Consider the following 26,434-nt stretch of genomic DNA (forward strand, 5'->3'; position numbering starts at 1 on the left):
ATAGTTCCTTGCCTGAGGGATGGTTGCAGATTTGGTTTAACCATGGCCACCAACTCAGTCGGATGGGTAAGCCGCGGTCCTCTTTCTGCGCACTAAACTCTCTTGCATAAGGTGGTTTCTTTAGGATGGGTTGGGGATAACCCAAGGATGATTTGTTGGATAGGTAACTCGTGGTTCTGTGAATGTATTAGGTCGGGGATAATGCATGGCAAACTTAGTCGGAATGGTAACCCGTAGAATTATGTCTGTACATACAACTCTCTTGCATGAAAGGGGTCTGGGTTGTTGAAACCGTGACCAATTTAGTCGGATCATTCCCCAACCCAACTCAGTTGCACTCAATCTGTACATACAACTCTGCTGCACGAATGGGTTGGGGGTTGTTGCCGGTTGGGTTGGCAACAACCCATGGTTCAATCGAATTATCCCCAGGTCCAACTCAGTTGAGGGGTAACAGACAGCCTGTACATACAACTCTCTTGCATGAAGTCCACCATATAACAAATTTGTCGGGCTTTAGGCCTCTTTCATTATGGTTTAAAAGTTATCGTGCTCATCACATCTGCATGATGTATCAATGCCTTGTAACGACTAACGTAGATCTTAGTCGATTTCTCAAAAATAAATACTCTCTTGCATGAAAGACCTTAGGGTTGTTGCGAGTTACGTTGGGGCCATGGCCATGGCTTGGGGTTGTTGCGAGTTACGTTGGGGTCATGGCCACTGGCCAGTCCAGTCCGACTATCCCCCAACCCAACTCAGTGGGATTGGTAATCAGTTGCCCTCAGACTGTACATACAACTCTCTTGCGAGCTAAAGGGATTGTTGCGGGTTCGGTTTCGGGATCCCCTTTTTTGTGAGCGAAAGGGGTTGTTGCGGATTCAATCTGACTATCGCCCGAACCAACTCTGTTGGATTGGTAACCAGTTGCTCTCTGTCTATACATACAACTCTCTTGAGTGCAAAAGATTGTAGGTACAAAGGGTCGTTCGTCTGTACGCATAACTCGTCCTAATGAATCCAATTTCAGCCCTAAATTAAAAGACAAAAGAATCGACAGACAAAAATCAAGACTAAAAACATTAATATTACAAAATACTTGTATAAATAATTCTCATTCCGAGATGAACAGACTATACAAGATAAATAAAAGAAAGATTTACATTTTCATTTATATAAAACTCACCTTGAGTTTTGTTGCTTCAACTTCTCTACATGTTTTGGGTACAGAGATTGGTTCTGAGCATGAATATTTGCAACTCCAATTGAAAAAGCTTGCAGAGATGACAATGTTGTTGATTGAAAATGAATCTCGTACAACCCATCTTCCATTTTCGCCATCTTCAATGTGGGTAGGTCTTGCTTCGTCTGGCCCTGCAAAATGAGATCCATTTCTTTGTAATCTTGAATTTTTCGACCGAAATATCAAATACGAGCATCAAATTGACAACCCATTGGCATATGGAGACAACGATTCGTAGTTCGTGTGTAATCTCCATACTGGATGGATATTCACAATGATAGTTTGTGTGTAATCTCCACAGGCAGGAATTCTTGAGCGCCTCGCTCTACTCTACTCTCAACGGCTCTCTTAGGAAACCCTTACACTATACTAGTATATAGCCTATATTTAGAAATTTGGAACTATAGATTATCATCTTGGTTTAATAGTATGGGTCGGATATGTAAATCGGAAGTTTATAACCGAAGTGACAGTGAGACGACTCACTTTGGTTGAGTGTTCACATGTATATCACTCCAACGGAGAGATCACGGTTCAAATCTTAACGTTGTCAAAACAAAATGGAAGTGATAAGGGGAGTGTTGATCGGTGACTATATGAATAGATCATAGTAAAAGAATAGAAGATGGAGTAATGAACATACCTCTATGATCAAATCCCTTTGCTTCCGATCTTCTTGTGCACCGGTGTAAGGTAATTCGAGTTGTTTCGTTGGTCTGTCATTTAGTACTCTGAGAGGGCAACCAATATCCCACCCACCACAATCACATTTGCCACCCGATCGCCATCTTTCAATAAGACTCGATGGACCACCTTGATTTGTTATCGGTTGTCCGTGAATGCCCTCCGCGACTAAAACAGTCATACTTGCTCTAGAGTCGCTCCGATTTTGCAGACAACTTTCCTGGACAGTATTAGAAGAAACGGATGCCCGAAAGTTAGCTTTCTCTAAAAATTTCAAGCCCCAACCTCCAACTATCTCCTCTTCACTATTATCACAAACAGGGGTTTTCATAACGATAGCGACTAATTCGAGATTGGGCAAACATTCTACGAGGTTTCTTCTACTGGCATCAAGATTATCAAACGTATCGTCACTCAAGTCCCAAGAGAAATCCTCACATATAGAGCTGACTCCACTAAACTTGCTGCTGGATCTACCCTTGTACGAGTTGAGCTTAGAGACAAAGAATGGGTTTTTCCTATTCTCTCTAATAGTAGGGAGTGAACTTTGAAACTTAGTCAAATGCTTCTCTTTAGCTTGAAATAATACAAAATGTGTATCCAAAGTTTTGGGATTATTTGAGCTTATAGACAAAGAATTTGAGACTTTCATCTTACCCACAAGATCTTGTGCATTATGACTACTTGTTCTCGAATGAAACAGGTATATATAATCGAGATCTTTATCTTCGGATGACTGAATTTTCCACGAACTGGCCGTATAGACCTCCTTTTCATCATCGACAAAGAGCACAAAATATGGAATTCCTCTCTTCAATTTACAGTGAAGCATTCCCCGAGAAACGGTTGAAGAAGCAGATGAAGGTGGTTCATTTGAACACGTAAAGATCGAATTATCATTGTCATTCCACGCCTCAAATTCGTAACTCTGGTTTCCTAGATGTGTTACTTTTGTTTCTCTTCCTAGCTTCTCTAGTGAGCTGAGACTTGGACCAGGAGAACTCGTGAGTTCCGATCTGCCTAAGTTCGAATTATCATTCACACAACCAAATTGGCGTAACCGTGGGCTCCTCAAGATGTTACTCGCAATCTTCCTTCCAACTACAATACCTACTGTCCTCTGTTGAGTAACTAAACTATCCGTGTCACGTTTACGTCTTATCTTATCATTTCTTGAAGACTTAGGGTTCATGGAGATATTGCATGGATTTGCTAAACTATATAGTACAACAGAGTCATGCCCTCTCAGTTCTGCAACATCCAAGCAATGTTGAAGATATTTCTCGTTCGTACTAATCGAACATGTTTGTTTAGGAATTCTAACATCACTCTCGTGTTGCCTTTGAAGAAATGATTCTCGATTGCCTCTTTGACTCTTACGGTAGATTGAACTAGTCTCTTGCTTTAGTGTTCCAAGCTTCACTTTCCAAATCTTCGTATCATCTGCATTTCTCAATCCTATATCTTTCTTCGAACTATGTTGTGAGTCCTCAAGTTGATTTTCTTTTTCTTGTTTATCGACAGAGTTTTCTCCCATCTTTATCTTCCAACCAACAATGGCACATCTTTAGCTTAAACCAGAAGAAAGAAAAATGAAACTAAGTTTCACCGAAAAACAGAATACAAGACCGAATCAATGTCATGACTTCATAAACAAACCATAAATGAAATTTGAAATAATGAAACAAAATTTACTAATTCAATATAATCTGTATACAAGATTTCGGATTGTATTCGAGACTTGAAAGATCTCATTTTTAAGCATACATGATTAATAAGTTTACTAATTACTATTTTGAGTTTATAGGAAAATTTGGCAGCCAGTTGTAATAGGATAAAGATAAGGGTTATTTCTCAAATGGCCCCCAACTTTGTGACCGGCTTCCTGCCTGGCATCCTACTTTAGGAAAATACCCATATGACCTCCTTTTTCAGTTATCTTTAACTTTTCGTTAGTCTCTCTCCTCCATCTCATTTTCTCTCTCTGTCACATCATTTGAGCACGCCACATCACCGTCTTCACCGGCAGGGGTCGCCGGCTGGCCAAATTTCCGACCGGCGACCTTTAAATTTTTTTTTTTCTCTCTCTTCGTTCTTGGACAGATCGGACTCCGGCGAAGGGTTTCCCTTTGCCGGAGTGTTTAGAGAGAGAGTGAGAGAGGAAAGAATTAAAAATATATATATATATCTTTTTTAGAGAGAGAAAAAAAAAGTTTGAAGGTCGCCGACCGGAAATTTGACCGGTTGGCGACCGCTGCCGGTGAAGACGATGATGTGGCTTTCTCAAATGATGTGGGAGAGAGAGTAAATGAGATGGAGGAGAGAGACTAACGGAAAGTTAAAGATAACTGAAAAAGGGGGTCATAAAGATAACTGAAAAAGGAGGTCATATGAGTATTTTTGCTAAAATAGGGGATCAGACAGGAAGCTGGTCACAAAATTGAGGGCCATTTGGGAAATAACCCTAAAGATAATATGCATGGTAGGTTTCATGAATCGTTAGCATTTTCTTTGGTCAATTTGGTAAGTAATTAACCAAGGAATATCTCACCAAATAGTCATGTCATAACTCATAAGATTGATGAATAGGATTTTCCTTGGTCTATTTGGTTAGCAATAAGGGAGGGAAAGTCCACCAAATCATAGGTATAGATTGGGATTTACAACCAATAGGAATGAAGGAAACGTAGTTTCTATAAGATTTAGAATTCCTAGGATTTCTAGGTGGCATAGGTTGGGATTTACACCAATACAAAAGAAGGAAAAGCAATTCCATAGTATTTAAGATCCCAACTAAATATTTAGGTGGCACACAGACCAAGGAATTAGATTCTATCAAATCCTAATATATTCCTTCATCCAAACATACTATAAATGAAGTTGTGACGTTAATGATTCGGTACATAACCTAAAAGTAGTATGAGCCTAAGAACTAAAATAGGAGAACCCCATCAAAATCATAAAGTCAAATCATACTTATCAAATAGAGAAAACAAAGTCCCCCTTACTTTCAATAAGAATAAGTAAGAATCAAGAACTTCAAATCGAAGAGTACCAAAGTTGATAATTTCAATTTTGTATTTGATTGGTACTATTTTTTTTTTTTTGTTGAAAGTATTTGATTGGTACTAGTTATTCTAAGAATTCAGTATCAAACTTTTTTATTGTTTTATAGATGGACAAAGAATTCAAAGACTTGGAAAATCCTTCAAAACAACCACCACAAAACACAATAGATAATTTTTGTTTTTGTCGAAGTCAGATCTGAAATCTGACTCGAGATATGAATCTACTCGAATCAGATTTCAAATCAGTTTTTTGTCGTCTAATTGTTGATGTCTGACTCGTCTTAATGGTTGATTTGACATAGTTTTGAATTCATTTGAGGCAGACGACTCAGATTCAGACAATGAGAACGTACACAAACATAACCTCCAATATTTTGACAATCCAACTTCTACTATTCTCTAATTAAAATCTAAAGAGAGAAAGAGATTACAGAGTAAATAAGAAACTAACCAAATATAGTCATTGGAGTAAGAACTACGAAATGAAGATGTAATTACTTCAATTTCTTCTGTCTTTTTCGATCTTCAACAATTTCAAAACTCATAATTTCAGGATAAGGAAAGTGAAGAGGAGGAAGAAGAAGAAAGTGGGTAAGCCAATAACACTACTGAAATTCGAAACTCTAAAATTCTCTCTGGAAATTTGAAATTTGTATGTTTTCATCCCCCTCACAACCTCTTGGAAATTATATTTTAGACCTCACTTTTGGAATACTCAGAATTTGTTCCTTGACTTTCTTATTTTATTCTACTGTAGTCCTCATTATATTAGTTCCTAATTATTAGTCTACTTATTTAACTCTATTAAAGCGCTGGGTAAAATGACTGAAATGTCCCTACACAATCTAGGGCGGCTTCCACTTTCATTTTGTGCATAGAGGAGAGCTAATACCATTTACTCAAAATAATTGATGTTAAAAGCTATAATACTTTTAGACTTGGTGTTATCGGCATGATAGTATGTAGTTAGAATGATGCAACATCAGTTACTGAGTAAAATTTGATTAAACTGCATGAAGAGAGAACGTGTGATCTCTTGATTTTTCTATACTGAATTACTAAGATACAAAGAGAATCAAATACAACTTTTTATCAATAAGTTCACCGTTCGCATTTTGTACAATATTAAAAAAAATTTAGTCCCCTTTAACTTCAGATTGTGTTAACAATCTATTGAGCATCTCATAAAAAAAAAAACAATCTATTGAGCCTACCACCCACCCATGTGAAGAGATGATAAAAGCTCCAATTTGTTGGTCAACTAGTGCATTATATAATCATCACTACCAAGTACCAATCCAAAGAATGTTAATAAAAAAACCCAAAATTTAGGGCAATGGTATCCATTATTGCCTTCAATACATACTCAATTTCAATATCAAATATATATGAATTTAAGATAAAATACCATTGAATAGCAAATCAGTGTTTTTGAAATTGAACACTGATCCATATGTTTGTTCTTTTCTTCAAGTTAAATGTGAAATCTGACTCATGAGAAAAAAAAATGGAGCTTTGTATCAGACACGGACAATGAGAAAAAACAAACACCACCAAAATTTGTTCCAAATGAAGAAATGGAGGAACATATAAGAAATTTATCGAGATTAAGTTACAACCAAGTTTATCAAAATGAATCTTAGAAAAAACTCATCACTCTGTCCAAGTATCATGATAAAAGACAACGATAGATGGGCAAATGTTGTTCTAAAATTCATAAGCTCTTCTCAATACAATATTTCATTCTACAATACTAAATCCATATACTTAGGGAGTAAGGGAAATAATCAAAATATTCTTCGAATAAAGAAAAGCATATTGGGAGAAAGAATAAAAAATGGCACAAGCAAAGGTAAGGAGTTACACAGGGATGAGATATCTGCTTCATTCTCCGCAGATTACCGGATTACCCATCATTTAAGGTACTTCGAAGAATGTGTGAACCCCCATAGCTGTTTGAATACCAACAACAAACTCTCAGACTCAAAACAAGGACGAAGAGAATAAGGGATTATTTTGACTTATGTCGTCTATGTTTTTCTATCATTCAGGTCTGAAATTTGACTCGATTAACTTGAATCAAATTTCAGAATGTTTGTTTATTTGTTTGAATGGCTTATCTAGGTTGATTTTGGTCAAGTTTGAGCATACGATTCAGATTCAGACTTACATCACCTTAATCAATGGAATTTAACTTTCATCTTACTTCTATAGTGCAATTAGGCTAATCCTACCTCAACATTCTTCAATTCAAATTCTGGGCTACTAGCCAAGCATAAGTTCCCGAATGTCTCACATGGTCCACTTGATCCCCGTAAACTTGTGCAAAAAAATTTACAGAATTAGGAGACAATGACTAAGTAAGCGTTGTTCGGCTGCTTTAACGATATTGACATAAGATCGAGTACTATTAAAGAGGGAATCACTTACAGGTCTTCATCCAAACATAATGCAAAGCTTCCACCTCCACCAAGTGCCAACAAATCATTCAAACAGATGTAGTAAAACCGATTTGCACCTATATCAATCATAATCATTGTTACTACGATTACGTTAAAAAAAAGGTTCTAACTTTCTGTATTTACATATATCATTATCAGACAGTTTACAAGTGAAAGAATATGATGCGGGAGCAAAATTATCTACCAAAAAAAATGTTTAGGAAAACAATTTAATAACGAAAATGATTACCAGTTGCTCTGAAGAGTCGTGGTTGGCCATATATAGTTGTGAATACAAATGTTTGGTTTGTCCCCTGTCCAAAAAGTTTAATAAGGAAGATCGATGTTAGCGTGCGGCGTGCCAACAGAACAGAAAAGTGAAACTTTCAAATCCCTATGCACGAAAGAATCGTGCTAGATCTTCTCAAGATCATGATAAATTGACAACTTACTTGATATTTTCTCTTAGCAGTAGGTCTCAAAGGACAGTCTAGCAACCCACCAAAGATAGCGCCTTGCATATCTCCAGCAATCTGAAACAATATGGACATCATTCAAATTAGCTCGCCGTGATTATAGAGAACAAATAAACAGATTAACTAACTACATAGTCATAGGAGATGATAAAACTTATTTGTGCCAAATGTCAATCTGAAGGGGCATCTCCTCAATTGAGTAATAATCCTGCATTTGCAGTTAAGGATCTTTCGACACAATTTACATGGACTTACGAGTAAACAAGGTCCAGGAAGATCACCACTTTTCCGAAGAAGGGTACGAAGTGATATCCCATGTTTCAAAGTACTGCCCTTCATTTGAAAACAAATAGAAAATCAAGAAACAAGATTAAGAAAGTAACAGGATATCATCTTAAGAGAATGATTTAATTAACAAAATTTACCTATACAACAAGACCCACTGGCATCCTTGCACAATATTAGGAAGAGTTGCCTGTAAAAACTCGTACAGATCTGACGATATAAATGACGAGTCATCCATAAGATTGCACAAGTGATTGACTGAAGTACGTGAGGTGCTCGCTTCTTCACATTTCTCAGAACTACTAGCGTTACTCAAGGCATGATTATCTTCTCCGTCCTTTTCGAAAGCCTTAGGTGTTTCTTTCATCTGGAAATCAGTTCCCTTCTCATCAATAAAATCTGGTGGTTTCTCTCTCGATGTAAAACTTTTGCTTCTCCATCTGTTAGAAAGTGATCGGATGGGTTTAATATCATGCCGACGTTTATCTGTCTTGTGTCCATCTGCACTTGCTTTTGGAATGAAAGAGAAAAGGTATGACGAGAAAGATCTTCCAGAACCATGTCGCTCTTGCTTAGGCCGTGGAGCGGGCTGTGAGTATGAATGCCATGTCATATTTCAAACGGATAATAATCACAAACAACTAACTAAGGGATTTCGAGGAAGGACTTTATGAACCGAAACCTATTTATTCAATCATTAAAGTGAAAGATATGAAGTTTCACATGGCAACAAAGGAGTAGCAACTTTGTAACTCGGGCTAGTACCCGGACTTAAATTTCGATATATTTCGGCAGAAATGACCAAATTTTTTCTATTCCCATGCCTAAACAAATATGCACCGAAACTGAAATTTAAATACTTTCTCAAAACAATTCCTGATCAAGGTTCAAGGAATTAAACTTCAAAATATTTCAACCAAAACGATCGAGCCTACCAAAATTTCCACCAAAACCGAAATTAATTTACTTTCTCCTAACAATGCCTGGTCAAGGAATTAAACTTCAAAATATTTCCGCCGAAATGATCGTAATATTTCCATTTCCATGCTTACCGAAATTTCTGCCAAAATTGAAATTTAAATACTCTTTCTTAACAATGCATGATCAAGAAACTAAACCTCGACCGAAATGATCGAAATATGTCATATCAAACAAGTTTATTAATTTCCCAAATCAGAAAATCTACTTCTTAGCTGATATTGGGGATTCAAAGTTTAACAAACCTATAATTCTATAAACCATATTACACAAGTATCAGCTAATAATTCACCAAGTTGAGAGATCATCAAAAGTCACAAAACTACGACCTAATTTTTTGATCATATATGTTATGAAGTTAAAGCGATTCAATTTGGAAAGGTTAAATCAAAATTTCGATTCTAATGAATTCGTAAGAGATATAATCGAATTCCGATCAAGGATTTACCTCAAGTTTAGGTGTAGAGACGGGAGAAACGCTGGAAAAGGTAGAAGGAGAAGAAGAGGGAGAATCACCGAGAATACGAGAAAACTTGTTTGCAACTTTTTCTTTAAGTGCGTGCATGATGATGGGAAGATTGATAACGAAACCCTAACCCTAATTTGTCCAGAAAGACTCTTGATCGGAGCAAAATTAAACGTCGGTGTAAATGAGGCGAGGGGAGAGAATAGAGCATAGGCGTTACCGCGTTAGAAACTTAGAATCCTCCTATAGCCCCAATTTGTTACCCTTTTAGCCCCGATTTCTGATCAACTTGAACGTTTGGCCCCTATGTTTGTCCAGTACTCCAAAATGCCTCCAAGACATATTTCATATAATTAAACTTTGATACTTTCACATTGAAGAAAGCCTATAGTGACAATTGAATCATTTATTATTATGAATCTTAGGGATGATGGTGGAGGACGAAATGTTTAAGAAGAACTCTTTGTTTATTTATGCCTTCCGGCGTACTGCACCTAAAAAAAAAAACACTTACAATGATCTTCAAAGTTTATGCAACAGTCGTAATAGAAACATTTATATTTCTTGTTTGTAGAGGTTAATAAATTGGAGATGACAGCAAGTCCCCTAAAGTTGAAGATCAAGAATTAATATGGAGAAGCGAGAATAATTATGTCAGCTTCGAAAAAAATAAAAAGTGCATTGACGGTAAAATATAAGGCTAAACTTTATTTTATAGAAAATGGAAATGGGAAGAGAGTAGGGTCGGAAAGAAATATGGGTTGGTTCGATTTTGCCCCCTATAGTTGACCAACTCACTAAAATGGCCTCCTAAAGATGACCAACTTCCATTTTGGTCTCCTGTCATCATTCCGACAATCAACTTTAAATGCTAAGTTATCCGTTCCTTTTCAGCCCCTCTCTTAAAAAATCTTTCCTTCCCTATCGTTGGTCACTTTCTTCTTGTCAATCTTCGGTTAGCGATCGTCAACCATCATTTAACAAACAATTCTCATTCCTTTACAAGTAGTGGGGTTTGATCTGTCTAGTTTAATGTTTGTTTGTGCTAGTGGAGCGATGCTTAGTATAACTAAACCAAGTTGAGAGAAGAAATGAGGAGTTTATCAAGAATTTGGTTGGTTGAAAATGATGTTATTTGGTTATTCAAAAAAATATCGATTTCTATAATGATATCAGGGGTGAAGATGTTATTTGGTTGAAAAGCCACTTTCCAATGTTCATAATTAGGAATTTCATCGCGAATCTTAGAAAATGCATCTTGTAACACACCTTTCACTACTTGTCAAACCTCTGATGGTCTTACATCGAAAAAATGGGAATCAAATCTATCCTACAAACATGAATCTTCTTAAATTCTTCAAGCCGATAATTTGAATCTACAAAATTAGTAGATATAACAAGTATACAAATAAAAAAAATAGCTTCACCTCCAGAGAATTAAACTGAAACTCCAAATGTTTTAAGATGAAAAGAACGATCTGAAACTTTTGGTGTTATTGAAGTTGAATGAGAGTCGAGTATAGCGACATCGCACTTGATGGGAGTTTGAGGAGAATTGAAATATTCTCGGTTAAGGTAGAGAAGAAGGTTTAAGACATAAAGAAATATACTTCAAAAACAAGAAATTGGAGAACTATGAGGCATTGGTTTGATCAAATCGGTAAAAATGATGCAAAATTGAAACTAGAGTTTTGCTTTCGAAATAAAAGACGACGAAAAAGAAAAGTTCATTTTGTTTTAATTTATTTGTCAGATTGAAGTCAAAGAATAAAAGAGAGATATTGGGACCTATAGCTTTTGGGTTGGAAAAAAAGATATGATCAAAGGGGCAAATTTGGTAAGAAAATGATGCGTCACTAACGTTTGACAGAAAAAAAGACGGAAAAATGAAAAAGGGGCTAAACTGGAAGCTGATCATCTTCATGGGTCCATTTTGATGAGTTGATCATATTTAGGGGGCCAAAATGGAATTAACCCAAGAAATATCAAACGTCCACTAATATCGTCGTTGTGTTTTTTTTGGCGGGATTACAGAAAAAACCCTCAACTGAAAACCCTAAGAGAGAGAAAACCAGAGCAACAAGCTGAGTTCTAGAGAGAGAAAACCAGAGCTAGTTTGGAGGGTTTAGGGGGAGAAAACAGAGCTAGTCCGATTTCCAGAGAGAGAAGAGAACCATGCACTTGCTCACAACCAAAACCTTTATGTCTTCTCTCCCGCGCTGGCGAGTTCTAACTCTCTTGCTTCAATCCCCTGCTCAAAAACTCACTTCATCTCCTTTCCCACTGTAATCTCTCTCTCTCTCTCTCTCTCTCTCTCTCTCTCTCTCTCTTATGTGTATATGCCATTTTCATTTGTACTGAAAACAGTTTTCTCCTCATTTATGAATACCCCATACCCCATAGCAAGTTGTTCTTTACTATAAAAGATGATGAACATTATCAATATGATCTCACCTTGACCCTAAACCCTGTTTATGGGTCTTACCCTGAATTTTTTCAAGCTCTTTTCATGAATTTTGTGTCTTATATTGGGTGAATATGCTAATCAGAAAGATTGTTTTTTTTTTTGTAGAAGTAGAAGGGGAGATCGAGTTCGTTACTTTAAAGCACACAGGCTTCTGAAAGCAAGCAACAGTACAATCAAGAAATCGAAAGAACTAAAACCCAAGATTCTTTTAGAAGATAAAGATGTATCTCACATAATGTGGTGGAAAGAGGTTTGTTTAGTTTGATTTTTGATAAATTTGTTACTTTATCAAAGCATTATACAAATGTTTTGTGCGTGCGTGTGTGTATATGGGTGTATTAGTTATTTAGTTTGATATACTTGTGAGTTTTGGTCGTTAATGAGGTTTCGCATATTGCAGAGGATGGAAATGCTCAGGAAGCCTTCTTCGGTCCAGCTTGTGAAGAGGCTTACGTACTCGAACTTACTTGGGGTCGATGTTAGCCTAAGAAATGGAAGGTGAGAGGTACTCTTATACATCTTTATTCAATAATAACACAAGTTTGTACTCTTTCAGTCTTTCTTTTGTTCTTCTCTTATAGCATTCATGTCACCAATTGGGATCAATAATCGTATCATATTTTAAAAAAGTTAACCGCTAAACCAACAAATGACTTGTTCAGAGACTCCAATTGAGAAGCGATGAAGATCATGGGGGATATAATTGGCTTGTTTAATGTTTGGTATGGGAACCAGTGTAGAAAGGACTGGATGCCCATTTTGAAAATTCTGCTCAAGGCTTCTCATATGAAAAATTTGAAAGATCAGAAACAACTTCATATTCAAGGAGAAAGCCTTTGACGCGGAAAGCATCATTTTCGACATCAAAGCTGCTACTTTCCAAATTGAAGCAGAAAATAGGCCTGGGCCAAATTTCTACCTTTTAATGATTGTATAATTTGGAAGCCATTGTAGCAACATTATAAGCTCCGCACATTCGTCTTCTCTTTTTCAATGTACTCGTTCAAGTTTTTAGAAGAAAAGAAAATCATTTCTTCAAATTTGTAGAACATAATAGTTAGAATATCAAGTTGAACGATCTTTTGTTATAATTCAAATGATTGAGACGGATCAATCTTTGATTATCCTCCCAATTAACCAGATTCCGCCAAGTGAAGTTTTCCAATATCGATGATTGGGAGATTTGCTTTTAGTGTCATCTGGGTCATTAGAGACTTCAGGTTTGCTTGAAACATGACATTTTCCCTGTATGCACACTAGTGTGCTTAATTACTTAGTATGCATTGAATATCGAGCTAGTTGATTCAATTATGTTTGATTCTTTTGCTTATTTATTTTTCAACGTTAGCAAGCTTATATCTTCTATCTTCACCAGTTTATTTGCTCTTTTGACAGCTTGTATTGACACATTATTGGATTGTTTCTTTGATGTAGTTTGAAAGAAGGGACACTTAATTGGGAGATATTGCAATTCAAATCAAGGTTTCCGCGTGAAGTTTTACTATGTAGAGTATGTTTTATCGTGTTCTGCGCATTTTCTTGTAACCATGGTCCAACATATTCACCTTGTTAGTAGTATGAGTCTTCCTCTTCACACTTCTTTGATACATGAAATTTACGGGATTCTTACCTTCTTACTTGAAACATGTTTTGTTTTCCTATGAAATATTCCGTTGCAATTGTCGAGAGATGGACATAACCACTCTTATCTTCAGGTTGGGGATTTCTATGAAGCCATTGGCATTGACGCTTGTGTTCTTGTTGAGCATGCTGGTTTGAATCCTTTTGGTGGCTTACGTACAGATAGTATTCCCCGAGCTGGATGCCCTGTCGTGGTAATGATTTATGTTAGTCTTATTTTTTTTTTTGATAATATGTTAGTCTTATTTTATTTTACACGATTCTTGCAGTATCCCTTTGCTGACATTACTTCATTTGGAAATTGATTTTAAATAGAAGTGGGTGATCTCTTGATATCCCAAGGACCAAATCTGTGATAGTGACTTAGTGAGGAAGGAAGGATTAGCACGATAGTGGCAGAATATTGCTAAATGCTTGGTCCGACGTAGTTATTCCTATGGTTCAATATCCCTTCTTAGTTTTTTAAACCACCGTGCACTGAATGAGTTCTTACTCTTCTTCCAGTAAGACAATTGAGTATTCTTTTTATTACTTCTTCTTCGTGCTTATTTTAGCTTTTAGTACTTCTAATGCTATCACGAGTAAGAACTCATTCAGTTATTTTAGCTTTTAGTACTTCTAATGCTCTCACGAGCTTACAGGTTTATAGTTATTTTCTGTAAAATGTTAAATATCATTCTTTAAGGCCACAATTAAATGATTGATTTATGTTTAGACTGAAAAAACTGATTAAGGAAAGTTATTGTGGACGGTAGAGGCTTTGAAAATCTATAATAAGCTAATCTTGCATTGTAACCTCATTTTATTGCAGAACTTAAGGCAGACTTTGGATGACTTAACTCGCAGTGGGTATTCAGTTGTAAGTAAAGCTAGTTTTACCTGAAGTTAAGTTTTTAAGTTCTGTATCTACCTGAATCGTATCCAATGCATCTTGTATGCATGACAGATTGTCTGTTCTCAATTTGTGCCAGGATGGTATTTATAAGATATTGTGTCACTCTAGGAAACAGGGTACTCAATATAGAGAATGGAGGTACTTCATGCATTTCTAATTGATATAAAAAATTGTTTTCTTCAGTGTATTGTTGAGGAAGTCCAAGGTCCAACTCAAGCTCGTTCTCGCAAAGGTCGCTTTATATCGGGGTAAATATGAGTATTTCTTTGCGGCTTGCTATTTCTTTGATGTTTTCTCTATATATCAGTATTTTTATTTTCTATTTCTTTAATGTTTTCTCTATTTTATATCTGTACACTTGATGATGATAAAGGGAACTTCAGTTTTATTTTGTATTTCTGATTTGGGTTGCTTTTCCTATTCTGCTTCTCGTGATGCTCTTTCGGACTTGTTATAATCATCTAGGCATGCACATCCAGGCAGCCCTTATGTTTTTGGACTTGCTTCAGTGGATGACGATGTTGATTTTCCAGAGCCAATGCCTGTTGTTGGTATGCAAATTCCATCTCTTTTTTGTAAAAAATCTGATTATATATTCTTTGTGTTGCTCACTAAAAGGTAATATTGATTTGGTTTTTGTTGTACCCATTAAAATAATTTTTTGTGAATAATTTGAATTAATATTGAAAAAAAAGAAAGGATGTACAAGGATGTTAAAAGAAAAACAAAAAGCAGGAGAATAATTTAAAAGTTACAGCATGATGGCCTCCCAGTTTAAAATAAAGTCTGTATATGACTTGTTCTTGGCCCAAGGGGCACTCCTGCTGCAGTGGAATAACATAGCTAAGATGTCTTCCACTGCCAAAGAGCTGAAAGGTTTTCGTTTCTATCTTTCCACACCGACCACATGATTGCCAAGGGAATCAGATTCCAGACCTCTTTCCTATCTTTCCTCGCTCTGAAATATTTCCATCGGGTTAAAGCCTGCTTAATCGTCTTTAGCGCGCACCAGACATTCCTAGATTTGTTGACAAAGAAATCCCATAGTGGTCGTACCTTAATATAGCGAAGGAGAAGATGATCTATGTTCTACTCTTCCTCCTTGCAACGATGTATCTGTTGGGGATCGGCAGACCTCTTCTTTTCAACATGTCTGTGGTTGGGATTTTGTTCTTTACTGCTACCACACGAAAAAACTAACTCTGGTGGGGATAACTGGCTCCAGATAGAACTACAATACGATTTTTGTACATATATATAATATGACTGAATATTAAATCTTACGATTTCGATCTACGATACGATTTTTGTAAACAAAAAACGATTTACGACTTCACAACATTGCATGAAAGCACGTGCTACCTGCCACCCGCCAGGATAAATATATATATATATATATGTACACACACACACTGACACACATATTATATTGGCATGTCCTTTAATAGTTAATAGCCTGATACAAACCAAAAGGATGATTTCAAAAGTCAAAATATTGTCATTTGACCGAGTTAGTGCGCCTCAAGGCTCTATAAAGGTGCACATCTGGTTATAGCAGAACTATTATCGTTTCTCTGTCAGCTGTATCTTTTGCAGTTATCTCTTACTCGCTTACAGTTACAAACTGTTCTCATGTCAGGGATATCTCGTTCTGCAAAAGGTTATTGCATAGTGTTAGTTTTCGAGACCATGAAGACATTTTCACTGGAAGATGGGCTGACTGAAGAGGCTCTGGTGACCAAGCTCCACACTTGTCGTTACCATCAATTATTTCTGCATACGTCGCTAAGAAACAATTCCTCAGGTTTGTCATCTGTTCAAGTTTTTTTACCCTTCGATTGGATGTGATGTCACATTTTCCTCAATCATTAAGTTTGTGCTGGCATGAAGTTGTAGATGCGTCTTCATAATCTAATTGCATAAGTTTCTACTGTAATTGAGTTGTAATAGGCACTTCCCGCTGGGGGGAATTTGGCGAAGGAGGGCTGTTGTGGGGGGAATGTAGTGGCAGACTCTTTGAATGGTTTGATGGTAACCCAGTCACCGAGGTTTTGTGCAAGGTTTGCATCATATATTTCTGCTCACCTGTAGTTTTGTTCATGCCTATTGATGTGCTGTTCTAAGTTATAGAAATGGTGAACCTGTTTGAGCTTTTAAGGTAAGGGAGCTCCATGGCCTTGATGATGAAGTGGAATTTCGAAATGTTACTGTGTCTTCAGAGAAAAGACCCCGTCCTTTGCACCTTGGCACGGCAACACAAATTGGTTGGTTTGACCACTTACAATCATTTTCGAATTTACACTGCTGTTTCTCTCACCATTTTCTTGACATTTATATTCTTCATCTGCATAAATCCAGGTGCAATACCAACAGAAGGAATACCAAGTTTGCTGAAAGTGTTGCTCCCTTCGAATTGCAGTGGCCTTCCTATACTGTAAGCCAAATTCTTCTTCCACTTTTCAGCTCTCTTTCGGGAAGTATTTGTAAAGTAGTGATTTAGTACCGTTACATGTAATAATTTAACTTATCTCTTTTATATTCTCATTTGTTAAGTTTGTCTGTTGATCGATTGGATGGCAGACATCATTACGCCTGTTCTTCTTATGGTTTGATCAAGATCCTTTAAGTTTGTATCATGAAATTCTTGTCGATTCTAGTTAGAGCAGTTATGTGGCTTTGAGTAATTACATTATATTCTTCACATATTTTGTTTAAGCCACTTGGTTTTAATCTTTTGGCTGGTAGTCAGGGCCGGACCTGAGGCCAAAGCAGGCAAAGCCTCGCTTCAGGCCTCAGGCCCAAGGGGGCCACATTTAAGAGGTTAACACACTAGTTGTCAGTTTGTGCACTTAATTTAGTTACGCTAGTGATAAAGTTCACCAAAACACTATTGTAGCTCATTGGTTGAAACCCTATTCTTGAGACCAGGATGTACAAGGTTCGAATCCCCCAGGCCTTTTTTTAATTTTTTATTTTCGTACTTTCTTTTAAAAGTTTTTTCCTTACTGTGTATGTTATCATTGCAAAACAATTTGCAATTAGAAATGTACACTAATTGTTGATTTTTTCCTACCAAGTTTGAAAAACTCGAATACTAAACCTTATGCTTAATCAAATGAGCTACAACTAATCTTATAAACAAATCACATATTTTATTGAACTTAATTGTATCTAGTAACATATCTAGTAGACTAGTACAATGATGGAATGAAATCATAAAACTACAACTTTGTTTCTTGAATACATTATATAATATTCATAGTCTTCATACGCTAGGTTGGTATAAAGATCATAAGTATAAAGAACAAAAAATATTTTATTTTGAAGAAGCTGGTTCGACAATTTAATTACGAAAACAACAACAAAAAGAACTATAGGAGACCACTACATTTTCAGTAGACATTATATCCACTCCAAATAAGTAAATAAGAGAAAATAGAAAATTAAAAATAAAATAAATAATGTTGGTCGTCATATTATGGAATTGTGATATCTTCAAAGCCTAAAAGTTATCAAATGGGATCACTTTTTCTTGTTTCCTAAATCTTTGAGCATGTTATTCGGGTTTTAATCGCAATTGGTTGCTTGATGTTTCATTTGCATGATCTTTTACTTCTTTAACACTTAATACATCTCCAGATCTCTTGTTCTTTTGTTTTGTTTATCTGAAAGAATAAGTTTGAATGAGTTCATTTTATATACTTTTTTATCAAGTTATCAAAAAGATTTGAATCATCAAACAAGTCTGAAAAATAGGAAAAAAAAGTATGAAATTATTATGTCTCGACATAAATATAACTTGTTTACTTAGTTCAGTCCCTCAAATAAAGGCCACAAAATTTTAACTCACTTCGGGCCATAGAAAACTCAGGACAAGCCTTGCTGGTAGTTGCTACTTGTGGTATTTATTTCATCCTGATTCTTCTAGGAACTCTGTGACTTCTTTTCAAATTCCAAGTTTCTATCCATGAGCGAATGTCATATATTATACTCTTGTCATTGTCAAGCTAGGTGTAAATTGTTTTTGCAATTTTGCCTTCCTTTTCGGATAACAAATTGCTATTGCCTTATGACCCTAAAAGTCAAGTCTTTCATTCGTTGCATTGTCATACCGTTTTATATTCTTTGTGGGTAAATCTTATGTTTTTGTAGCTGATTCATGGAGGCATTTAAATTTATCACCTTTTTGGTTGCTTTGTCATACCTTAGGTACCTAAGAGATCTACTTCTCAACCCTCCAGCATATGCAATTGCATCAGCGATTCAAGGTAAGAATCATTTATAATAACTGATAAGATGCCAATTCATGTAAATTATGAGATCATTGGGTAATTACCATTCGTGCCTGATAAGTAAAAATCAACTTGTATGATGGCTCTTTGTCTTGACCGTGTTTTCAACTTCAAGCATCTTTCTTTATGAGCATGCACATCTTCCTTAGGAACACCAATGCAGTATATTCGCCAGTTGATTTACAGACTTGACTTGTTGGGTCATAATGTAATATGTTATGGGAAAGCAAAAAATAAAATGACGATCCACCTCCGTGCGCGTTTTGTTTCTTAGAAGACACAAGATTATTAGCAATTCCTACGTGTGATATACTAATATTTTTGTAAAAGGTTGAAACTAAAAATATCTTGTGTGGCTCTATTTTCACATCATATACACGATATAGCTCCAAAATCTCACCCACAATCACACTATACTTTCATAATAATCTATAAGTCGTACATACAACAATGATATGTATAACTCTACCTCTCTCCCTGTGCAAAACATTGAGGTATAGTATTATATATAAGTTTGTTATAGACAGCTTCTGAGTGCAATGGATGGGAATCATGTCTGATTGACACATTAACATTGTAACAAGTTTGTAAGTTTAGGATGATGTGATTGACTGATTGAAGCTATGTTATGACTGAAATGAACTTCCAATACAAGACTACAAGAGCATCACCATTATTATTCCTAAATCCCAACGATAAGATAATAGAAGTCACATGCAGAATATGGATAATCACATATTGTCGTGTTTCTTTCTTATATAAATTGGGATATCAAAAGTGGAATCAAGAATTTATTTTGGTCACAACACTGACTTCAGAGTTCAGCAAGAAAGGATGAAGTTGAAGTACCGATATGACAGAGAAATTTCTATTGCACCATTATGCTCAAATAGAACAGTAAACACTTGTAACGAAACAAATGTCAGTTATTTACAATTTTACACAGTACCTTTCGATTTGTTTGTTCGTGACTATTTGACCTCTTCATGCCGTCAGTTCCTTACTTTTAAAGGCTGTTGCGTTTGTTAATTTATCTGAACATTCTTCTATTTTCTCTGCAATACATGATGATTTATTTGGTCCGCTGCCCTCTTTTTTTCATTTCTTCTATTAAGTTTTCTCATTACATGCACAGTTTAAACTTGAAATTTGCGTGAATAATTTTTTCTTTGGCAGAGACGTGCAAACTTATGAGCAGTGTAACATGTTCAATCCCCGAGTTCACATGTGTATCAGCTGCAAAGGTTGTGTTAGGGTAACTTCTCTTATAAGTCTCATAGGACAATTCGACTTAATCTTTGCTAAGCTTCAAATTGTTGGTGGAATTGGTTGTCTCCCCTTTTTCTTGGCGAGTTTTTTTTAATTACCCATTGCAGTTCCCTTTCCCAATAGTTACACACAGTCACAGATGTTACCAAATTATTAAGTCATAGAAGTAAAATGATATTAGGATGTACGCGAGCAGTGAATTTCTTTCCTTGGTTCTAATGCATTGGTTTCCAACGTACTGACGTAGTGACTCCATTGGCGGAAATTTTGCTGGAAATATCTGTAAGCACGGTTATACATCTCCTTTTAGAAAGTACATCGCCCCTGTTTCTTTCTTACAATTTTATTTTGCAAACAATTTACATCGCTCTAGAGGGTTTTAATCTAGTTGATTCATAGCTACCTGCTCCACGTGTCTCCTGCAGCCTTATCATGAACTGTATAAAGGTCTAAAGTGCTTGAAAGTCGTAAAGCCTTTTTCCAGAAAACGTGAAAGAGTAAACCCTAAGAGCCTAGGACCATTTTTATGCAATTTAACGGTTTCAATTTTTATTGTATGTCACTTCCAATATATATTTTTTTTTTATTGTATGTCATTTTGTGACTTATATAGCTCATCTGTGATCGTGGTTTCAGCTAGTGAAGTTGCTTGAGTCGAAGGAGGCTAATCATGTAGAGTTCTGCAGAATCAAGAATGTGGTTGATGAAATATTGCAGATGCATAAAAACTCTGAGCTTGACAATATCCTGCAACTACTATTGGACCCTACGTGGGTGGCGACCGGTTTGAAAGTTGAATCTGAGACCCTGGTACGATTTAATTTCTTTTACATCCATGGCCAAAAGAGATCACACGTGAGATCGAGATTTTAATTGATTAAGCTGTTTTTGCATTAGTACACCTGAACAATTTTTATGGGAATAGTACATGTATCGAGGATTCCCTTCTTCCACATTTCTTAACTAGAAAATCTTGTTTTCTTAACACAAATTGGAAAGCTAAATTGACGCCTTTGTATACCAACTTAATGTTTACTTTGCTGCTGAAGTACTATATAATGGATGAATTCTGTCTTTGAAATGCTTAGATTCATTGTGTTATATTACCTCTCTATCTTTTGTTTTGATTGGAAAATGGAAACAAGGATGTTACTTCTGCACGTGCCCGTGACGGCATGATGAATATTTGAGCATTCCACGTCATGGATTCAGTCTGTCAATCTGAGCTGGAAGTTATAAATAAATTCGGATCTATATATCTGTGGTGCTGTGTTTTCTACTGTCTATCCTCTTCTGGTTGACAAACTTGTGCAAATGTCGTTTAAGGGTTTCGTTATACTACCAAAATATAATCATTTTGCTACCATGTGCCTTGTGTGTTGGGTCCATAATTGAGTTGACTTGTAGTTCTAATTGGAAGCGAGTAAAACACGGATCTGAATTACTTTTTGAGGAAATGAAATCTGATTTTACGGGGTGTCTTTGTTAATCATTTTTTCATTGATGGTTAAAACTTCTATGCTGAACTGGGAGAGGTTACAAACTGTTTGTTTAATGATACTCTTAGGTGTAATTGTTTTCTATTGAGCTGTACTTGTACTGTTTTTGCTAGGTAAGTGAGTGTGGGTGGGTTTCCAAGAGAATTGGTGAAACTATATCTCTAGATGGTGAAAAGGATCAGAAGATCAGTTCTTTTCCTGTCGTCCCCAATGACTTTTTTGAGGCTATGGAATCTTCATGGAAAGGTCGTGTGAAGAGGATCCATGCCGAAGAAGCTTTTGCAGAAGTGGAGAGAGCAGCTGAGGCCTTATCAATAGCTGTAGGTTTTTCAAACTCAGTCTGGTACTCCTGAATGGGTGTCTTTTCTTCTTCCAGTATTACTTTTATCTGTCAATGTAGTGAATTTGAAAATGCTGCTGAAGTTCAAAAAGATATTGATTAAACTTGAATTAAGCTCCTATTAATGCTCACGGTGCTTTGATCGCTTCTAGTTAACAGAAGATTTCATTCCAATTGTGTCTCGGGTAAAAGCTACGACAGCCCCACTCGGGGGTCCGAAGGGTGAAATAATGTATGCTAGAGAGCATGAAGCAGTTTGGTTCAAGGGAAAACGTTTTGCACCTGCTGTATGGGCAGGTACTCCTGGAGAGGAACAAATCAAACAGCTCAGACCCGCTATAGATTCAAAAGGTAGAAAGGTTGGAGAGGAATGGTTTACTACTAAAAAGGTCGAGGCTGCATTAACCAGGTATGTCTTGACTTACCTACCATCTTAAGTTGAAAATTATTGTCTTTCTTAATTAACCAGAAGTAAATTTGACTATGTTGATTAAGGGTATGATGATGGTCTCTGCTTCAGGTATCATGAGGCGGGTGCTAAGGCAAAGTTAAGGGTATTGGAATTGCTGAAGGGACTTTCTGCAGAGTTGCAGACTAAGATAAACGTTCTCGTTTTCTCTTCGATGTTGCTTGTCATTGCGAAGGCACTTTTCTCTCACGTGAGGTTGTGTTTTGTATAAATAGCTAGATTTCACCATGGGCATTTTATACTATTCTTCAGTCATTTTTGTTTTTTTGTTATATAATTGATGTTCGATAGTTTATCATTCTTTGGTTACTGTGACCCTAATCACTGACATTTTACGCAGTGAAGGGAGAAGAAGGAAGTGGGTTTTTCCAACCCTAGTCGAGTTTCACAGTACAAAGGTATCATTTAACCTATTTTATAATCACTTTATGCAGCTCATCATGCATATGTAGGGATGAATTCTCCTACAGGTTGGAGCCCCAGATGGAGTCATTTACTCAATAAACCTTGTGTGGTTAAAGGGTACCCATAATTTCATAGAATTAGGAACTCTAATGAAGTATGTCTCTGCAAACTACTTTAAAGTGCATGGAAAAATGGCTGTACAAAACTACAAAATAATTTTTATTGTTGTAGTTAGTAGGTACTTTTGGACCAACCATTATGTACAGAAAATGTAACCCCAGAGTGGTTGGTATATTATGGTCTGAGCGCAGTTTCAAAATGGTTCTAACACGACTATATGCAAGTTCCCTGATCACATAAAGACGAAAAAAATGTTACATTATATATGCTGAGGTGGTCCTCTAAAAAAATACTGATCGAGTCCATTGAAATGCGTGTAAGAAGCTATTCTTCTCTCTCCCGCCTGTATGCGACAAGAGCATCCAAGCATAAAGAGTATTCGATACCGCAAAAGAATTTCTAGAAAAAGAGCATCCATATTACCCCACGGGCTAATTTGTCGAGCTTCAAACGAATTAGCCGAGTCAGATCTTAAGCCAAAAACCTATAGTGTTTGTAGACTAGAAATGGTGAGATAGAGGTAGAAGAATAAGAAGAGAAAGGGAGATATATATTGAATGAATTGATGAAATATTTAATGATATGGATACATCATAAATAATTATGTTTAATCGTTTCCCTTTCTATTTTTCGCTTTCAATATTAATACTTCCTACTCTCATTACATATTCTCACATGTTTCCTACAATAAATGTAGGGTAAAAAGTCATCAGATGGATCTAACAAGATGAAGATAACCGGGCTATCACCTTATTGGTTTGACGTGGCACAAGGCAGTGCCATAAATAATACAGTGGATATGCAATCATTGTTTCTTCTTACTGGGCCGAATGGTGGTGGTAAATCGAGTTTGCTTCGATCAGTTTGCACAGTTGCATTGCTTGGAATATGTGGATTGATGGTTCCTGCTGAGTGTGCATTGATTCCACATTTTGATTCTATAATGCTTCACATGAAATCATATGATAGTCCTGCAGATGGGAAAAGCTCATTCCAGGTCCATCTTATTCTTTATTTATTTTCGTACTTCACTTTTCCTAGTTCAACTGATTTAGGCACAGAATTTGAATGATGTTTTTTTATTTTAATTTGGTCTCTGGCTGCTTTGTTACATTTATTTGTATCTTCAACTTTCTTGGTTATCTAAATTAAATTAATTTATCAGATTGAAATGTCAGAGATTCGTTCTATAATCACTGGAGCCACTTCGAGGAGTCTCGTGCTTGTGGACGAAATCTGCAGAGGAACAGAAACAGCAAAAGGGACGTGTATTGCTGGTAGCATCATCGAAACTCTTGATAATATTGGTTGCTTGGGTATTGTTTCTACCCACTTACATGGAATATTTAGTTTACCATTAAAAGTAAATAATATAGTCTACAAGGCAATGGGAACTGAGATTATTGATGGACAACCAAAACCAACATGGAAGTTGATAAACGGGATATGTAGAGAAAGTCTTGCTTTTGAAACAGCCCAAAGGGAAGGGGTTCCTGAAACAATAATCCGAAGGGCAGAATTGTTATATCGATCTCTCAACGGTAACGATTTATGTCTTGGAAAAAATGATAAAAAAATAGAGCTGCAGAGTTTGAGTATTCAGAGGAAGTTCACTGATGAGGCTGAAGAGCCAGCAGATAAGACCAGAATGAAAATTATGAATGAGATTCCAAACCCCATCGAGATTCTTCGGAAGGAAGTTGCAGCTGCTATTACAATTATTTGTCAGAAGAAGCTGACTGAGGTCTACAAGCAAAGTAATTTACCAGAACTTGCAGAAGTGACCAGTATTACTGTTGATGCTAGAGAACAACCTCCTCCATCAGTAATTGGTTCTTCATGTGTCTATGTGCTGTTTCGACCAGATAACAAGTTATATGTCGGAGAGGTAATTCATTCTCATTGCGAGGTAGTTGGGCTCTAGACTTCGGCCTGGGTCAGCCAGGCCCGAGTCACTCCTCCAAATACCTTCTTTTATTCATTATCAAGTTTGTGGACTTCAACCCATAACCAATTGAAAATGAGTGAAGAGACCCTATATAGTATAATCTTGGTCATTACTCATGAGAGTACTCATTGTCCTGCAGGACTATTCTCACATGCTCCTTTGTGTGAGGTGCTCTTTGATATCACATGTGGCCATTGGGTCCTATCTCGTGTCTGTAGTTCTTGTACCCTTCGTAGGTGTCCATTTCAAAACTAATTAAGTGATGAGTGGAGAGGCCCTTTGATATTATATTTTTGGTCATGAGAGTTCTCGTTGTCGTGAGAGGCCCGTAGATATTACATGATACTCTTATATGGAAGACATACATTGTTCTTTTTACGACTCTCTAGTTCCATATAAGATATGAAAAACGATGAAGAAATGAAGAAAAAGTACAGGGTAGATGGGAGGGGCAAGCTGAGTTCCAAGTCCGAACTCGGCCCAAGCTCAGTTGAATCACGAGCCTTACTACTTCGACCCATTGAAAATTACAAATGTGTAATGTGTATTGTATTTTTTTGATTCAGAGTTATTAAATCACTGTAGCATGAGTTTCCTACACTTACTCTCTACATGAACTGTTTGAACAGACGGATGATCTCGAGGGGAGAATTCGTGCTCATCGATCAAAAGAAGGAATGCAGAATGTATCGTTCATTTACATTATAGTCCCCGGAAAGAGTGTTGCAACCTTACTCGAAACTATCCTCATCAATCAGCTTCCTAACCAAGGTTTCCGACTTACAAATGTAGCCGATGGTAAGCATCGTAATTTCGGTACATCTAATGTCTTAGAAAATCTAACCTTGCACTGTTCAGTCAACGGCTCATCATCTACCTCTTAATTCAAATATCGAAAGAATTCCACCATTTTTTCAAGGTTTTTGTGTTTCATGTCATCTGTAACAAAGTTGTAATTACTTGTGACATCGAGCTGGCCAGAGTTCTGCACCAATTTTGGGTTTTTATGGTGGTTACTCCATGTTCGTTTTCGCTTCTTTTTCGGGATAGCTGCAAAGTTGATGTTAAGTGTAAATCAACTGTATTCTGAAATTTTGTAACAGAGATAATGCTGTATATTGGAAATACTGTATTTCATTTTGAGATCCCTTAGATCACTGAAATGAGATCGAACTTTTTAAGGTTTAACTGTACTCTGAAGCAGGTCTACCATAATTTGCAGTAAAATACGATCATTTCTTCTCCATTTTTCTATCAAGTTTAAGCTTAAATAGTATGCATCTTATTTGGTTGTAGCTATGGTACCATGGTGCGGAAAGGTAAAGAATAATATGGTTTGTTGTCAACCATTTTAATGTCAACTAAACCAAACCAAACCATCACATGATTTGGTTTGATTTCACTACCTAGAATCTATTTATAATAAAAAAAAAAAAAACGTAAAATAT

At 36.4% G+C, this 26,434-nt stretch overlaps 3 protein-coding genes across 7 annotated transcripts; 1 reads left to right on the top strand and 2 right to left on the bottom strand.

Moving 5' to 3' along the window:
• Positions 1-498: 498 nt before the first annotated feature.
• Positions 499-5,757, bottom strand: LOC147536121 (uncharacterized). 4 transcript variants are annotated; one of them, XM_086642522.1, is made up of 5 exons: positions 5,711-5,757; positions 5,447-5,663; positions 1,887-3,498; positions 1,187-1,374; positions 499-1,032 (listed from the first exon to the last, which is right to left on the bottom strand). In XM_086642522.1, the coding sequence occupies exons 3-5, from the start codon at positions 3,462-3,464 to the stop codon at positions 939-941; spliced, it is 1,860 nt and encodes a 619-aa protein (XP_086498648.1). In that variant the 5' UTR covers positions 3,465-3,498; positions 5,447-5,663; positions 5,711-5,757; the 3' UTR covers positions 499-938. The 4 variants fall into 4 exon arrangements, with proteins under 4 accessions (XP_086498648.1, XP_086498650.1, XP_086498652.1 ...); XM_086642526.1 differs by lacking the exon at positions 499-1,032 and having other exon boundaries at positions 1,056-1,374; positions 1,887-3,470; positions 5,711-5,745; XM_086642524.1 differs by lacking the exons at positions 5,447-5,663; positions 5,711-5,757 and having other exon boundaries at positions 1,887-3,540.
• An 861-nt stretch (positions 5,758-6,618) lies between these two features.
• Positions 6,619-9,871, bottom strand: LOC147536122 (TLD-domain containing nucleolar protein). Its single transcript, XM_086644026.1, has 8 exons — positions 9,624-9,871; positions 8,338-8,786; positions 8,168-8,240; positions 7,889-7,969; positions 7,687-7,750; positions 7,426-7,513; positions 7,230-7,314; positions 6,619-6,947 (listed from the first exon to the last, which is right to left on the bottom strand). The coding sequence occupies exons 1-8, from the start codon at positions 9,738-9,740 to the stop codon at positions 6,909-6,911; spliced, it is 996 nt and encodes a 331-aa protein (XP_086500152.1). The 5' UTR covers positions 9,741-9,871; the 3' UTR covers positions 6,619-6,908.
• Positions 9,872-11,642: 1,771 nt separating this feature from the next.
• Positions 11,643-26,230, top strand: MSH1 (MUTL protein homolog 1). 2 transcript variants are annotated; one of them, XM_086644499.1, is made up of 22 exons: positions 11,643-11,926; positions 12,214-12,358; positions 12,509-12,606; positions 13,543-13,618; positions 13,824-13,943; positions 14,561-14,608; positions 14,828-14,892; positions 15,110-15,195; positions 16,284-16,448; positions 16,595-16,704; positions 16,803-16,908; positions 17,003-17,078; positions 18,854-18,912; positions 20,113-20,180; positions 20,842-21,015; positions 21,818-22,024; positions 22,197-22,453; positions 22,565-22,708; positions 22,854-22,911; positions 23,736-24,035; positions 24,204-24,926; positions 25,616-26,230. In XM_086644499.1, the coding sequence occupies exons 1-22, from the start codon at positions 11,817-11,819 to the stop codon at positions 25,868-25,870; spliced, it is 3,450 nt and encodes a 1,149-aa protein (XP_086500625.1). In that variant the 5' UTR covers positions 11,643-11,816; the 3' UTR covers positions 25,871-26,230. The 2 variants fall into 2 exon arrangements, with proteins under 2 accessions (XP_086500625.1, XP_086500626.1); XM_086644500.1 differs by having other exon boundaries at positions 11,652-11,926; positions 12,509-12,613.
• The last annotated feature ends 204 nt before the right edge of the window (positions 26,231-26,434 follow it).

The sequence above is a fragment of the Eschscholzia californica genome, unplaced genomic scaffold, assembly GCF_041429995.1.
Source record: "Eschscholzia californica isolate CP2 unplaced genomic scaffold, dmEscCali1.0.p SCAF_5, whole genome shotgun sequence".
In the NCBI taxonomy this organism is placed as follows: domain Eukaryota; kingdom Viridiplantae; phylum Streptophyta; class Magnoliopsida; order Ranunculales; family Papaveraceae; genus Eschscholzia; species Eschscholzia californica.